The 17,500-nt window shown below is 47.2% G+C and overlaps 1 protein-coding gene across 2 annotated transcripts in view; it reads right to left on the reverse strand.

The window, feature by feature from the left end:
* LOC139411553 (actin remodeling regulator NHS-like) overlaps positions 1–17,500 on the reverse strand; it is a 100,581-nt gene that overhangs the window by 17,581 nt on the left and 65,500 nt on the right. For both annotated transcript variants that reach the window (XM_071158085.1, XM_071158175.1), the window contains one exon: positions 15,200–15,331. In XM_071158085.1, coding sequence (XP_071014186.1) covers positions 15,200–15,331 — 132 coding nt within the window. The remainder of the gene's footprint in view (positions 1–15,199; positions 15,332–17,500) is intronic.

The following is a 17,500-nucleotide window of genomic DNA, read 5'->3' on the forward strand; positions in this document are numbered from 1 at the left end:
AATGGAATGGCAGAGAGTCAGGCAGAATGGAGTAACAGAATGGAGTGGCAGAGAGTCAGGCAGAATGGAGTAACAGAATGGAGTGGCAGAGAGTCAGGCAGAATGGAGTGGCAGAGAGTCTGGCAGAATGGAGTGGCAGAGAGTCAGGCAGAATGGAGTAACAGAATGGAGTGGCAGAGTGTCAGGCAGAATGGAGTAACAGAATGGAGTGGCAGAGAGTCAGGCAGAATGGAGTGGCAGAGAGTCAGGCAGAATGGAGTAACAGAATGGAGTGGCAGAGAGTCAGGTAGAATGGAGTAACAGAATGGAGTGGCAGAGAGTAAGGCAGAATGGAGTGGCAAAGAGTCAGGCAGAATGGAGTAACAGAATGGAGTGGCAAAGAGTCAGGCAGAATGGAGTAACAGAATGGAGTGGCAGAGAGTCTGGCAGAATGGAGTGGCAGAGAGTATGGCAGAATGGAGTGGCAGAGAGTCTGGCAGAATGGAGTAACAGAATGGAGTGGCAGAGAGTCAGGCAGAATGGAGTGGCAGAGAGTCTGGCAGAATGGAGTAACAGAATGGAGTGGCAGAGAGTCAGGCAGAATGGAGTAACAGAATGGAGTGGCAGAGAGTCAGGCAGAATGGAGTAACAGAATGGAGTGGCAGAGAGTCAGGCAGAATGGAGTAACAGAATGGAGTGGCAAAGAGTCAGGCAGAATGGAGTGGCAGAGAGTCAGGCAGAATGGTGTGGCAGAAGAGTCAGGCAGAATGGAATGGCAGAGAGTCAGGCAGAATTGAGTAACAGAATGGAGTGGCAGAGAGTCAGGCAGAATGGAGTAACAGAATGGAATGGCAGAGAGTCAGGCAGAATGGAGTAACAGAATGGAGTGGCAAAGAGTCAGGCAGAATGGAGTAACAGAATGGAGTGGCAAAGAGTCAGGCAGAATGGAGTGGCAGAGTCAGGCAGAATGGAGTAACAGAATGGAGTGGCAGAGAGTCTGGCAGAATGGAGTGGCAGAGAGTCAGGCAGAATGGAGTAACAGAATGGAGTGGCAGAGAGTCAGGCAGTATGGAGTGGCAGAGAGTCAGTCAGAATGGAATGGCAGAGAGTCAGGCAGAATGGAGTAACAGAATGGAGTGGCAGAGAGTCAGGCAGAATGGAGTAACAGAATGGAGTGGCAGAGAGTCAGGCAGAATGGAGTGGCAGAGAGTCTGGCAGAATGGAGTGGCAGAGAGTCAGGCAGAATGGAGTAACAGAATGGAGTGGCAGAGTGTCAGGCAGAATGGAGTAACAGAATGGAGTGGCAGAGAGTCAGGCAGAATGGAGTGGCAGAGAGTCAGGCAGAATGGAGTAACAGAATGGAGTGGCAGAGAGTCAGGTAGAATGGAGTAACAGAATGGAGTGGCAGAGAGTAAGGCAGAATGGAGTGGCAAAGAGTCAGGCAGAATGGAGTAACAGAATGGAGTGGCAAAGAGTCAGGCAGAATGGAGTAACAGAATGGAGTGGCAGAGAGTCTGGCAGAATGGAGTGGCAGAGAGTATGGCAGAATGGAGTGGCAGAGAGTCTGGCAGAATGGAGTGGCAGAGAGTCAGGCAGAATTGAGTGGCAGAGAGTCTGGCAGAATGGAGTTGCAGAGAGTCAGGCAGAATGGAGTGGCAGAGAGTCAGGCAAAATGGAATGGCAGAGAGTCAGGCAGAATGGAGTAACAGAATGGAGTGGCAGAGAGTCAGGCAGAATGGAGTAACAGAATGGAGTGGCAGAGAGTCAGGCAGAATGGAGTAACATAATGGAGTGGCAGAGAGTCATGCAGAATGGAGTAACAGAATGGAGTGGCAGAGAGTCTGGCAGAATGGAGTGGCAGAGAGTCAGGCAGAATGGAGTGGCAGAGAGTCTGGCAGAATGGAGTGGCAGAGAGTCAGGCAGAATGGAGTAACAGAATGGAGTGGCAGAGAGTCTGGCAGAATGGAGTGGCAGAGAGTATGGCAGAATGGAATGGCAGAGAGTCTGGCAGAATGGAGTGGCAGAGAGTCAGGCAGAATGGAGTGGCAGAGAGTCTGGCAGAATGGAGTAACAGAATGGAGTGGCAGAGAGTCTGGCAGAATGGAGTGGCAGAGAGTATGGCAGAATGGAGTGGCAGAGAGTCTGGCAGAATGGAGTGGCAGAGAGTCAGGCAGAATGGAGTGGCAGAGAGTCTGGCAGAATGGAGTGGCAGAGAGTCAGGCAGAATTGAGTGGCAGAGAGTCTGGCAGAATTGAGTGGCAGAGAGTCTGGCAGAATGGAGTTGCAGAGAGTCAGGCAGAATGGAGTGGCAGAGAGTCAGGCAAAATGGAATGGCAGAGAGTCAGGCAGAATGGAGTGGCAGAATGGAGTGGCAGAGAGTCTGTGTTACGGATACAGGTATCCTGTGTCTGTGTGTATCCTGTGTGTGTTTCTTTTCTCTCCTTCTCCCCTCACAGGTGAAAATCATCACTCCCCAATCAGTCAACAATCAACCCATCAATCAGAAGACACACCTCCTCCTGTTTCCTACCCTATCACAGTTCCTTCCCCATGGTTTAAAAACCCCATCATTTGTTTGTTCAAGAGCTCAATCTTTGTAATGCCATGTTGGTAGATCGCTGTTCTTGTAGATTTCAGGAGAGCTCAATCTCTTTGTAATGCCAAGTTGGTAGAACTCTGCTCTTGATAGATTTCAGAAGCTCAATCTTTGTAATGCCATGTTGGTAGATAGCTGGTCTTTGTAGATTTCAGGAGAGCTCAATCTCTTTGTAATGCCAAGTTGGTAGAACTCTGCTCTTGATAGATTTCAGAAGCTCAATCTTTGTAATGCTATGTCGGTAGATCGCTGTTCTTGTAGATTTCAGGAGAGCTCAATCTCTTTGTAATGCCATGTTTGTAGATCTCTGTTCTTCGCTCGCTCTCTGTGTATTAATTAACCTCCTCTTTTGTTTGAGCACCTCCATAGCACTTTGTCATCTCCTGTGAGTATTGTTTTTGCTTATGGTGTTTGCTGGTGGGAAAAGGGGAAACCAAGACAAGTCGCCCATGGGCATACACTACCCGTAGGTAAACTTTGTTAACACACACTAGTTAGAACTGGGCGGACCACCCACTGTATTTTGGTTAGTTAGTTAGTTAGCTAGGCTAGTCTAGCTTAGGGGTGTTTTTGCATATTTGTTTCTTTCCTTGGGTCCAGCTCAGCCCCTTTTCCTGCTCCCCCCCATTACCGTGTGTTTTACAATAAACCCTGAGTTTGACGGTATTATTTCAGTTGTCCTGGTTATTTCGTTCACACGTACTTTGTCACAATTATAATTTACATGAGTTATGTTACGCGTCTCACTACCATCCCCCCTAGACTGTCGGGCCAAAAAGGGATTCGTAACAGTCTGGCAGAATGGAGTGGCAGAGAGTCAGGCAGAATGGAGTGGCAGAGAGTCAGGCAGAATGGAGTGGCAGAGAGTCTGGCAGAATGGAGTGGCAGAGAGTCAGGCAGAATGGAGTGGCAGAGAGTCAGGCAAAATGGAATGGCAGAGAGTCAGGCAGAATGGAGTAACAGAATGGAGTGGCAGAGAGTCAGGCAGAATGGAGTAACAGAATGGAGTGGCAGAGAGTCAGGCAGAATGAAGTAACAGAATGGAGTGGCAGAGAGTCAGGCAGAATGGAGTAACAGAATGGAGTGGCAGAGAGTCAGGCAGAATGGAGTAACAGAATGGAGTGGCAGAGAGTCAGGCAGAATGGGGTAACAGAATGGAGTGGCAAAGAGTCAGGCAGAATGGAGTGGCAGAGAGTCTGGCAGAATGGAGTGGCAGAGAGTCTGGCAGAGAGTCTGGCAGAATGAAGTGGCAGAGAGTCAGGCAGAATGGAGTGGCAGAGAGTCTGGCAGAATGGAGTGGCAGAGACTATGGCAGAATGGAGTGGCAGAGTCTGGCAGAATGGAGTGGCAGAGAGTCAGGCAGAATTGAGTGGCAGAGAGTCTGGCAGAATGGAGTTGCAGAGAGTCAGGCAGAATGGAGTGGCAGAGAGTCAGGCAAAATGGAATGGCAGAGAGTCAGGCAGAATGGAGTAACAGAATGGAGTGGCAGAGAGTCAGGCAGAATGGAGTAACAGAATGGAGTGGCAGAGAGTCAGGCAGAATGGAGTAACAGAATGGAGTGGCAGAGAGTCATGCAGAATGGAGTAACAGAATGGAGTGGCAGAGAGTCTGGCAGAATGGAGTGGCAGAGAGTCAGGCAGAATGGAGTGGCAGAGAGTCTGGCAGAATGGAGTGGCAGAGAGTCAGGCAGAATGGAGTGGCAGAGAGTCAGGCAAAATGGAATGGCAGAGAGTCAGGCAGAATGGAGTAACAGAATGGAGTGTCAGAGAGTCAGGCAGAATGGAGTAACAGAATGGAGTGGCAAAGAGTCAGGCAGAATGGAGTAACAGAATGGAGTGGCAGAGAGTCTGGCAGAATGGAGTGGCAGAGAGTCTGGCAGAATGGAGTGGCAGAGAGTCTGGCAGAATGGAGTGGCAGAGAGTCAGGCAGAATTGAGTGGCAGAGAGTCTGGCAGAATGGAGTTGCAGAGAGTCAGGCAGAATGGAGTGGCAGAGAGTCAGACAAAATGGAATGGCAGAGAGTCAGGCAGAATGGAGTAACAGAATGGAGTGGCAGAGAGTCTGGCAGAATGGAGTGGCAGAGAGTCAGGCAGAATGGAGTGGCAGAGAGTCTGGCAGAATGGAGTGGCAGAGAGTCAGGCAGAATGGAGTGGCAGAGAGTCAGGCAAAATGGAATGGCAGAGAGTCAGGCAGAATGGAGTAACAGAATGGAGTGGCAGAGAGTCAGGCAGAATGGAGTAACAGAATGGAGTGACAGAGAGTCAGGCAGAATGGAGTAACAGAATGGAGTGGCAGAGAGTCAGGCAGAATGGAGTAACAGAATGGAGTGGCAGAGAGTCAGGCAGAATGGGGTAACAGAATGGAGTGGCAAAGAGTCAGGCAGAATGGAGTGGCAGAGAGTCTGGCAGAATGGAGTGGCAGAGAGTCTGGCAGAATGAAGTGGCAGAGAGTCAGGCAGAATGGAGTGGCAGAGAGTCAGGCAGAATGGAGTGGCAGAGAGTCAGGCAGAATTGAGTGGCAGAGAGTCAGGCAGAATGGAAGGCAGAATTGAGTGGCAGAGAGTCAGGCAGAATGGAGTAACAGAATGGAGTGGCAGAGAGTCAGGCAGAATGGAGTAACAGAATGGAGTGGCAGAGAGTCAGGCAGAATTGAGAGGCAGAGAGTCAGGCAGAATGGAGTAACAGAATGGAGTGGCAGAGAGTCAGGCAAAATGGAGTAACAGAATGGAGTGGCAGAGAGTCAGGCAGAATGGAGTGGCAGAGTCAGGCAGAATGGAGTAACAGAATGGAGTGGCAGAGAGTCTGGCAGAATGGAGTGGCAGAGAGTCAGGCAGAATGGAGTAACAGAATGGAGTAACAGAATGGAGTGGCAGAGAGTCAGGCAGAATGGAGTGGCAGAGAGTCTGGCAGAATGGAGTGGCAGAGAGTCAGGCAGAATGGAGTAACAGAATGGAGTGGCAGAGAGTCAGGCAGAATGGAGTAACAGAATGGAGTGGCAGAGAGTCAGGCAGAATGGAGTGGCAGAGAGTCAGGCAGAATGGAGTAACAGAATGGAGTGGCAGAGAGTCAGGTAGAATGGAGTAACAGAATGGAGTGGCAGAGAGTAAGGCAGAATGGAGTGGCAAAGAGTCAGGCAGAATGGAGTAACAGAATGGAGTGGCAAAGAGTCAGGCAGAATGGAGTAACAGAATGGAGTGGCAGAGAGTCTGGCAGAATGGAGTGGCAGAGAGTATGGCAGAATGGAGTGGCAGAGAGTCTGGCAGAATGGAGTGGCAGAGAGTCAGGCAGAATGGAGTGGCAGAGAGTCTGGCAGAATGGAGTTGCAGAGAGTCAGGCAGAATGGAGTGGCAGAGAGTCAGGCAAAATGGAATGGCAGAGAGTCAGGCAGAATGGAGTAACAGAATGGAGTGGCAGAGAGTCAGGCAGAATGGAGTAACAGAATGGAGTGGCAGAGAGTCAGGCAGAATGGAGTAACAGAATGGAGTGGCAGAGAGTCATGCAGAATGGAGTAACAGAATGGAGTGGCAGAGAGTCTGGCAGAATGGAGTGGCAGAGAGTCAGGCAGAATGGAGTGGCAGAGAGTCTGGCAGAATGGAGTGGCAGAGAGTCAGGCAGAATGGAGTGGCAGAGAGTCTGGCAGAATGGAGTGGCAGAGAGTCTGGCAGAATGGAGTGGCAGAGAGTCTGGCAGAATGGAGTGGCAGAGAGTCAGGCAGAATGGAGTGGCAGAGAGTCTGGCAGAATGGAGTGGCAGAGAGTCAGGCAAAATGGAATGGCAGAGAGTCAGGCAGAATGGAGTAACAGAATGGAGTGGCAGAGAGTCAGGCAGAATGGAGTAACAGAATGGAGTGGCAGAGAGTCAGGCAGAATGGAGTGGCAGAGAGTCAGGCAGAATGGAGTAACAGAATGGAGTGGCAGAGAGTCAGGCAGAATGGAGTAACAGAATGGAGTGGCAGAGAGTCAGGCAGAATGGAGTAACAGAATGGAGTAACAGAATGGAGTGGCAGAGAGTCAGGCAGAATGGAGTAACAGAATGGAGTGGCAGAGAGTCAGGCAGAATGGAGTAACAGAATGGAGTGGCAAAGAGTCAGGCAGAATGGAGTAACAGAATGGAGTGGCAGAGATTCAGGCAGACTGGAGTGGCAGAGAGTCAGGCAGAATGGAGTAACAGAATGGAGTGGCAGAGAGTCAGGCAGAATGGAGTAACAGAATGGAGTGGCAGAGAGTCAGGCAGAATGGAGTGGCAGAGAGTCTGGCAGAATGGAGTGGCAGAGAGTCAGGCAGAATGGAGTAACAGAATGGAGTGGCAGAGAGTCAGGCAGAATGGAGTAACAGAATGGAGTGGCAGAGAGTCAGGCAGAATGGAATGGCAGAGTCAGGCAGAATGGAGTAACATAATGGAGTGGCAGAGAGTCAGGCAGAATGGAATGGCAGAGAGTCTGGCAGAATGGAGTAACAGAATGGAGTGGCAGAGAGTCTGGCAGAATGGAGTAACAGAATGGAGTGGCAGAGAGTAAGGCAGAATGGAGTGGCAAAGAGTCAGGCAGAATGGAGTAACAGAATGGAGTGGCAGAGAGTCTGGCAGAATGGAGTGGCAGAGAGTCTGGCAGAATCGAGTAACAGAATGGAGTGGCAGAGAGTCAGGCAGAATGGAGTGGCAGAGAGTCAGGCAGAATGGAGTGGCAGAGAGTCAGGCAGAATGGAGTGGCATAGAGTCAGGCAGAATGGAGTAGCAGAGAGTCAGGCAGAATGGAGTAACAGAATGGAGTGGCAGAGAGTCAGGCAGAATGGCGTGGCAGAGAGTCAGGCAGAATGGAGTGGCAGAGAGTCAGGCAGAATGGAGTAACAGAATGGAGTGGCAGAGAGTCAGGCAGAATGGAGTGGCAGAGAGTCAGGCAGAATGGAGTGGCAGAGTGTCAGGCAGAATGGAGTGGCAGAGTGTCAGGCAGAATGGAGTGGCAGAGAGTCTGGCAGAATGGAGTAACAGAATGGAGTGGCAGAGAGTCAGGCAGAATGGAGTGGCAGAGAGTCAGGCAGAATGGAGTAACAGAATGGAGTGGCAGAGAGTCAGGCATAATGGCGTGGCAGAGAGTCAGGCAGAATGGAGTGGCAGAGAGTCAGGCAGAATGGAGTGGCAGAGAGTCAGGCAGAATGGAGTGGCAGAGAGTCAGGCAGAATGGAGTAACAGAATGGAGTGGCAGAGTTCCGGCGCCGACAGAGATGGCCGCCTCGCTTCGCGTTCCTAGGAAACTATGCAGTTTTTTGTTTTTTTACGTGTTATTTCTTACATTAGTACCCCAGGTCATCTTAGGTTTCATTACATACAGTCGAGAAGAACTACTGAATATAAGAGCAGCGTCAACTCACCATCAGTACGCACAAGCATTTCGCTACACTCGCATTAACATCTGCTAACCATGTGTATGTGACAAATAAAATTTGATTTGATTTGAGAGTCAGGCAGAATGGAGTAACAGAATGGAGTGGCAGAGAGTCAGGCAGAATGGAGTGGCAGAGAGTCAGGCAGAATGGAGTGAAAGTGCATTGTTCTGTAAGTCGGTGCTTCAACACCTGCATTGCTTGCTGTTTGGGGTTTTAGGCTGGGTTTCTGTACAGCACTTTGAGATATCACCTGATTTAAGAAGGGCTATATAAATACATTTGATTTGAGTAGGTAACAAGGCTGTGGGCCAGGTGGATTGTTTTAGCAGCCTTTCCAATAAATTGGAATACAAAAAAGAAGCCATCCACCCTTGGTGGGCTCTCAGCAGGACAATAGACTTTCACCTAGTTTATGGACTTTAAATGTATTAATGGGTGTTTGCGAGGCATGTCACTTCACCCATTGCTCCACATAGCCCACCACATGCACTGGTTTCTAACCACATCTGGATGGATCCATAACAAATTACTATTGGAATAAAGTAGGCTAATGCAATTGAAGGCATCACATTGTTTAATTAAACACCCAAAGGCTGTAGAAAAGTTAGAATGATTATTTTGCTCTTCACTTGCAGTCGCTTAGTAGCCTAGGCCTGCAGGCATGACCGGGACGGGATCAGTGTCCCTCCACCGGAATGGTTGAGCGAAGGAGATGTAACGGTTTTGAGGTTATTGTTTGTTAGGGGTGCCAGATAGGTCACTTCACCCATCTCTCCACATAGCCCACCACATGCACTGTGTGATGCCTTCAATTGCATTACCAGAGAAAATATTGATTCAGGGCCGAGCCAGGACTTTGTGGCACTTCCACCCATCAGCTGAGGGGTAACAGGCCTTAAGGCGTTAGACTTCTGGGTCTGGGAATCCGAGAAAAGTCTTATCACTCCAAAGATATCCAGGATGTTGCGGCGCTCAATCTCCTCCAATTCCTCAGCCGGGGGGTAACAGGCCCCTGCTAGGGGGCAGTATTTTGAGGTTTGTATGACAAGCGTGCCCAAAGTAAACTGCCTGTTACTCAGGCCCAGAAGCTAGGATTTGAATAGTAAACACTCTGAAGTTTCTAAAACTGTTAAAATAATGTCTGAGTATTACAGAACTGATATGGCAGGCAAAAACCAGAGGAAAATCCATCCAGGAAATGGGATTATTTTGATGCGAGTGATGCGTGATGCGAGGGGTTTTCTATTGAAAGCCTATTGACTATGTAATAAGTTAGGGCCCAGATTACAGTTCCTATGGCTTCCACTAGATGTCAGTCTTTAGACATGGTTTCAGGCTTGTTTTCTAAAACAACGAAGAAAAATCCCTTTTGGTCAGGGGTCTATGGAATCATGCAGTACTGGTTTGCGAGCGTGACGTTCACATGACTGTCTATTTCCTTTCTGTTGAATACGCAATTGTCAGGTTGAAATATCGATTATTTAGATAATTGACACCCTGAGGATTTGTCATAAACATCGTTTGACATGTTTCAATGAACTTTACCGGTACTATTAGGATGTATGTTTTGACCGCCTTTGAGCCAGTGGATTACTGAACAAAATATGCCAACAAAACAGAGTTTTTGGGATATAAAGAATGACTTTATCATACAAAAGGACCATTTGTTATGTAGCTGGGACCCTTGTGATTGCAACCAGGTGAAGATCTTCAAAGTTAAGTGAATTATTTTATTGCCATTTCTGACTTTCCTCTGCATAGTTGGAAAATGTTTGTATGCTTTTGTGTGTGGGGCGCTGTTATGCTTTCACCGTAAAGCCTTTTTTAAATCTGACAAAGCGGCTGGATTGACAAGTTAATATTTTAACCAATGTATAACACTTGTATTTTCTTGAATGTTTATTATTACTATTTATCTCAATTGAATATGGCGCTCTGCAATTTCACCGGATGTTGTCGGGGTGGGTCGCTAGCGGAACGCCTTGCCCAAACAGGTTTTAAGGCGTGAGACATGGACAACGTGCATATCTTCACCTGTGTCCTCTTTCACCACTCGGTGGTTCAGAAGGCCCATCTGCTCCACAATCCTATATGGTCCTTGCCATTTAGGCTTGGCCGAGAGGAATTGTTCAGCTTTCGAGTAAGGATGAGAGCGAAGCCACACCCGATCACGAAGCTGGAACTGCATGTCTCGTCTGTTCTCATCATAATTTATCTTCTGCTTGAGTCGGGCCTGGATCATGTTCTTTGAGACAAGAGCTCTAAAGTCGTGGAAATGGACTACCTGGTCATAGCATGCCAAGTCTGGAGTAACCTGACGGTTTTGTAGCACCATATCCAAGGGTCCTCGGAGGGGACGACTCAGGGCAAATCGAAACTCATGAAGGTGCTTGTCCCAGTGTTTGTGCTGGGTCCCTACATAGGAAGCAACCATTGTTCGATTAACCCTCTCGGTGAAGTTGGTCTGTAGGTGATAGGTCGTGATCAACTTCTGTCTCAGGTTCCATCTTTGGCAGGTCTCCTCAAAGAGATCAGAGACAAATTGGGAACCTCAGTCAGACAGGATGTAAATCAGGCACTCCCAAGCGAGTCAGGATATCTTTCATGGGGATGTAAGAGACGGTCCTCGCTGTTGACTTCAACATGGCGGAAAATGTGTTTTCTGAGCGCCGTCTCAGATTATTGCATGGTTTGCTTTTCCCATCGCCATCCCCTTCCTTTCAGTCAATACTACACCAACTGGTGTTACCCCTGTCCATAGGCCCTTGGACAGGAAAAACCATCCTGGGCACTGGGACATCCTACACACTGCTCAATGAGAAACTATGGAAGGAGGTTAAAAGTCCACAATACAACTTGAAGACGTGGACAGAAGGTCCACTACATCTGGCTGATGGTGAGGCTAAACGACCACTTGGATGGAGTGAGGTAGAGTTCCACCTGTGTAACCGCTCCTACAGTCGGGCAAAAAAAGTATTTAGTCAGCCACCAATTGTGCAAGTTTTCCCACTTAAAAAGATGAGAGGCATGGAATTTTCATCATAGTTACACTTCAACTATGACAGACAAAATGAGGAAAAAAAATCCAGAAAATCACATTGTAGGATTTTGAATTAATTTATTTGCAAATTATGGTGGAAAATAAGTATTTGGTCAATAACAAAAGTTTAACAAAACTTTGCTACTGGTTTCCACACAATCAGAGCGAGAAGCATTTCTTCCAATCAGAAGCTACAAAGTTACATGATTGGGGTCCAAATGTAGCAGTCTCCTCTGCCTTTGCTCCAGTACCACTAACCCTTGGTAATCCTTCTGATGATCTCCTTTTACAGGCTGTGAGAAGAGCTCAGCTGGAACAGCCAGAGGAGTTAAGGCTGTTGGAACAGCTGCAGATAATGCTGATGTATGTACTTCAAAGCTAGGACGCACCGGGCTCCTGAAGCACAAAGTATTCCTTACACAGGAAATGCCGATCAAGCAAAAGCCATATCGTTTGTCCCCAGCGAAGCTAATCATCCAAAAGGGACTCATTAATGACATGTTGACACAAGATATAATTGAACTTCCTCCTCTCCCTGGGCTGCTCCTGTTGTCCTCGTCCCAAAAATGACTGGTAGTCTTAGATTGTGTGTGGACTATAGGGAGACCAACAATGTTTCCCAGACTGATGTCTATCCTCTTCACACACTCAAGAGATCCTAGAGACATTGTCTGGCGCTGTTGTGTTCACTGCCCTTGACCTCAATAGTGGCTATTGGCAGGTTGAGATGGACCAGGAAAGCAAGGACAAGACTGCTTTTGTCTGTGCTGAGGGCTTGTTTTCATTTAAGGTGATGCCTTTTGGATTAAAGAATGCACCTGCCACTTTCCAAAGACTGATGGAGATTGCGTTAGGTGAGCTCAAAGGGAAGCTCTGTTTTATCTACCTGGACAATATAATGATCTACTCCCAGACCAGAGAACACTACTAAAGATCTTCAAGCAGTGTTGGATAAGCTAAAAGAAGCTTGTCTGACATTAGTCATGAAGAAGAGCAACTTTTGCCAAACCTCCCTGAAGTTCCTCGGCCATATTGTCTTTTGACAGCATTCATGTGGAACCTGAAAAGATCAAGGATGTACAAGACTTCCCTGTGCCAATCATCCTCAAGGCCCTTCAACGGTTACTTGGGATGGTACCATCAGTTTGTGTCAAACTTCTCCCAATTGACAGAACCACTCAACACATTGAAGCGAAAAGGAGCGAAATTCCAATGGACGGCAGAGTGCCAGACCTCCTTTGAAACCCTGAAACGACACCTTGTCACACCTCCCATTTTGGGTCATCCCAACTTTGACTGCCCTTTTGTTGTTTACACTGATGCAAGTGATGTTTGACTTGGTGCTGTCCTAGTCCAACAGACTTGACTTGGCACTGAAGAAGTGCTAGCATTCGCCAATCGGACATTGAATGGAGCAGAACGGAACTACTCCACAACCGAGCAAGAGTGCCTTGCGGTTGTCTGAGCGTTGGAAAAGTGGAGGTACTACCTGGAAGGAAGATACTTCACTGTGGTCACTGACCATTCCTCCCTTGTGAGGGTGTTCAAGACCAACAATCCAAGCACCAGACTCATCAGATGGGCTCTACGGTTGCAAGAGTTCACCTTTGCAGTAGAATACAGAAGAGGAAAGTACAACACTGTTCCAGATGCCTTATCCAGAGATCCTGCTGGTGGTAATGGTGGCCCTCATCTTACATGTGCTACTGTCCTGTCTAGTAGTCGAGACTCCCCCAAAAATGACTTTCCCATCTCTGAGGCCACATCCAGAGTAGGATGGTCAATCCTGCAAATAGAGTTAGGTGTTGGCCTTTTGTGATTTGTAGTTTCTGGAAGGGTTTACTTGATACTGATTTGGACATGTAGCTGAAAAAGTTCCCTTTTTGCTACATCTTCAACAGAACATTGGAGTGGTCTTGGCTGGTGACTCTGGCTGTTGTTGATGGTCTGGCTTGGGTAACTGGTTGGGTGTCTGTTTCTTTCTCTGTTCATATTTCTGTTGGCATTCTCTGTCCTTCTCGAACTGCTGTCCCAGGTGAACCAGTCCATCGACAGTGGTGAATCTTGCGGGGAGTTGACTGGCTAGTATAGGGTTGATGTTCTTCAAGATCAACTTAATGACCACTTCCTCCTCAATGCACACGGTGGTAACCATATGCAAAGTCTCAGATACTCCTTCTTTCTTCAAATCAAAATTGTATTTGTCACATACACATAGTTAGCAGATGTTTATGCGAGTGTAGCGAAATGCTTGTGCTTCTAGTTCCGACAGCGCAGTAATATCTAACAATTCCCCAACAACTACCTAATACACTCAAATCTAAAATGAGTGAATGAGAATATTTGCATGTAAATTTATGGATGAGCAGTGGCCGAGCGGCAATCGATGGTAGGTGCAATAGATGGTATAAAATACAGTATATACATGTGATATGGGTAATGTAAGATATGTAAACATTATTAAAAGTGCATTGTTATTATTAAAGTGCATTGTATAAAGTAACTTGTGATCCATTTATTAAAGTGGCCAGTGATTGGGTGTCAATGTAGGCAGCAGCCTCTGAGTTAGTGGTGGCTGTTTAGCAGTCTGATGGCCTTGAGATAGAAGCTGTTTTTCAGTCTCTCGGTCCCAGCTTTGATGCACCTGTACTGACCTCGCCTTCTGGATGGTAGAGGTGTGAACAGGCAGTGGCTCGGGTGGTTGATGCCTTTGATGATCTTTTTGGCCTTCCTGTGACATCGGGTGGTGTAGGTGTCATGGAGGGCAGATAGTTTGCTTCCGGTGAGGAGTTTTGCAGACCACACCACCCCCTGGAGAGCCTTGCGGTTGAGGGCGGTGTAGTTGCTGTACCCGACAGGATGTTCTCGATTGTGCATCTGTGAAAGTTTGTGAGGGTTTTGGGTAACAAGCCAAATTTCTTCAGCCTCCTGAGGTTGAAGAGGCGCCGTTGTGCCTTCTTCACCACACTGTCTGTGGGAGTGGACCATTTCAGTTTGTCTGTGATGTGTAAGCCAAGGAACTTCAACTTTCCACCTTCTCCACTGCTGTCCCTTCAATGTGGATAGAGGGGTGCTCCCTGAAGTCCACGATTATCTCCTTTGTTTTGTTGACATTGAGTGAGAGGTTGTTTTCCTGATGCCACACTCCGAGTGCCCTCACCTCCTCCTTGTAGGTGGTTTTGTCATTGTTGGTGATCAAGCCCACTACTGGTGTGTCGTCTGCAAACTTGATGATTGAGTTGGAGGTGTGCATGGCCACGCAATCATGGGTGAACAGGGAATACAGGAGGGGGCTGAGCACACACCCTTGGGGGGGACCCCAGTGTTGTGGGTCAGCGAAGTGGAGAAGTTGTTTCCTACCTTCACCACCTGGGGGCAGCCAGTTAACAAGTTTTAATGTTTTACTCACGCGAGCCACGCAGTCCTTGTTAGCGGGCCGCAAAGGTGACACTGTATTATCCTCAAAGCGGGCAAAGAAGGTGTTTAGTTTGTCTGGAAGTGTGGCGGTGTCCGTAATGTGGCTGAATTTCATTTTGTACTACTACTTTTCTCCTTCTGACATCCAGGTGACGGCACGGATCTCTGTGTGCCTGGCAGGTATCTCCGCTCTGATGTCGGCCCACCACCTCAAGCTCAACAAGACGGAACTGCTCTTCCTCCCGGGGAAGGACTGCCCTTCCCTACCTTCAGGCTATGCTCAAACCCAACACCCCAACCCGAGCACTTCGTTCTGCCACCTCTGGCCTCTTGGCAGCTCCCGCTCAGTCCAGTCCAAGCTCTTCTCTGTCCTGGAACCCCAATGATGGAACCAGTTTCCCCCTGAAGCTAGGACAGCAGAGTCCCTGCCCATCTTCTTAAAGAACCTGAAACCCTATCTCTTCAAACAGTATCTGAAATAATTCCCCTCCTCACCTCGACCCCCCCAAATAAAAATAAAAAATAATCCTGAACCAACACTCGCACTTGACACCCCCCCGCCCTTCTAGACTTTGCTGATAACTACTTTGAGGAAAAATTTACTTACTATGACTGTGATATGTAGCTTACTTAAGATGAATGTACTAAGTCGTTCTGGAAAACAGCATCTGCTAAATGACTGAAATGTCAAATGTTTGGGTTTAAGGTTAGGACTACAATTAGTCATATCTAGGTCTATAAATAGTACAGGTCATAGGGTTCAAGGTTAGGTCTAAGGTTAAACATACCTAGGTCCTGCTGAACACTTCTAGGAATCCCGATGACAGTCTTCCGTCTCCTCAGCTTCCTCCTCCTCTGAAGTACGGACTGAGAGTGGATCAGCGAGCAGTGCACACTAGAGTCTCTGTGGAACTGAACCCCTGCAGAACAGTGCAGACACAAAACATGTGAGAAACCTTTGTATGTTAGTGACAGCAGCAAAACCCTCTCCTCTCTTTCTCACGCTGAAGCAAGCAGAGATCAACAGCTGTAGTTATAGCTAGAAGCTATAGTAGTTATAGCTTAACTAATGTTTCCACAGTGAACAAGAGGGAAGGTCAGACAAGCAGAGGATACAAGCTGTATCTATCAACAGAAAAATATAGATTCAAGTTACTGCCACGTACAGATTCACGCTACTGCCACGTACAGAGTCACGCTACTGCCACGTACAGATTCACGCTACTGCCACGTACAGATTCACGCTACTGCCACCTACAGATTCACGCTACTGCCACCTACAGATTCACGCTACTGCCACCTACAGATTCACGCTACTGCCACCTACAGATTCACGCTACTGCCACCTACAGATTCACACTACTGCCACATACAGATTCACGCTACTGCCATCTATAGATTAACACTACTGCTATCTATAGATTAAGGATACTGCCATCTACAGTGTCTTGCAAAAGTATTCATCCCCCTTGGCGCTTTTCCTATTTTTTAAATATATTTTTTAAATGTATTTCACCTTTATTTAACCAGGTAGTCAAGTTGCGAACAAGTTTAACCAAGATAACGCAAAGCAGTTCGACACATACAACAACACAGAGTTACACATGGAGTAAAACAAACATACAGTCAATAATACAGTAGAAACAAGTCTATATACGATGTGAGCAAATGAGGTGAGATAAGGGAGGTAAAGACAAAAAAAAGGCCATGGTGGCAAACTAAATACAATATAGCAAGTAAAACACTGGAATGGTAGATTTGCAGTGGAAGAATGTGTAAAGTAGAAATAAAAATAATGGGGTGCAAAGGAGCAAAATAAATAAATAAATAAATAAAATACAGTAGGGAAAGAGGTAGTTGTTTGGGCTAAATTATAGGTGGGCTATGTACAGGTGCATTAATCTGTGAGCTGCTCTGATAGTTGGTGCTTAAAGCTAGTGAGGGAGATAAGTGTTTCCAGTTTCAGAGATTTTTGTCGTTCGTTCCAGTCATTGGCAGCAACTGGAAGGAGAGGCGGCCAAAGAAAGAATTGGTTTTGGGGGTGACCAGAGAGATATACCTGCTGGAGCGCGTGCTACATTTTGTTGAATTACAACTTGTAATTTAAATTGATTTTTATTTGGATCTCATGTAAAGGACAAACACAAAATAGTCCAAATTGGTGAAGTGAAATTTAAAAGTGTAAAACGGTGCGTACATATGTATTCACCCCCTTCGCTATGAACCCCCTAAATAAGATCTGGTGCAACCAATTACCTGCAGAAGTCACATAATTACTTAAATAAAGTCCACCTGTGTGTAATCTAAGTGTCACATGATCTGTCACATGATTTCACTATATATACACATACCTGTTCTGAAAGGCCAGAGTCTGCAACACCACTAAGCAAGGGGAACCGCCAAGCAAGTGGCACCATGAAGACCAAGTAGCTCTCCAAACAGGTCAGGGACAAAGTTGTGGAGAGGTACAGATCAGGGTTGGGTTATAAAAAAATATCTGAAACTTTCAACATCCCACAGAGCAGCATTAAATCCATTATTAAAAAACGGAAAGAATATGGGGCTAACAAACCTGCCAAGAGAGGGTTGCCCAACAAAACTCACAGACCTGGCAAGGAGGGCATTAATCAGAGAGGCAACAAAGAGACCAAAGATAACCCTGAAGGAGCTGTAAAGCTCCACAGCGGAGATTGGAGTATCTGTCCATAGGACCACTTTAAGCCATACACCCCACAGAGCTGGGCTTTATGGAAGAGTGGCCAGAAAAAAAGCCATTGCTTAAAGAAAAAATAAGCAAACACATTTGGTGTTCGCCAAAAGGCATGTGGGTGACTCCCCAAATATATGGAAGAAGGTACTCTGGTCAGATGAGACTAAAATGGAGCTTTTTGGCCATCAAGGAAAACGCTATGTCTGGCGCAAACCCAACACCTCTCATCACCCCGGGAGCACCATCCACAAAGTTTCACGCTCCTGCCATCTCCAGATTCACGCTCCTGCCATCTCCAGATTCACGCTCCTGCCATCTACAGATTGGCGCAAACCCAACACCTCTCATCACCCCGAGAACATCCCCAAAGTTTCACACT

Source organism: Oncorhynchus clarkii, chromosome 1 (genome assembly GCF_045791955.1).
Source record: "Oncorhynchus clarkii lewisi isolate Uvic-CL-2024 chromosome 1, UVic_Ocla_1.0, whole genome shotgun sequence".
NCBI classification, from domain to species: Eukaryota; Metazoa; Chordata; class Actinopteri; order Salmoniformes; family Salmonidae; genus Oncorhynchus; species Oncorhynchus clarkii.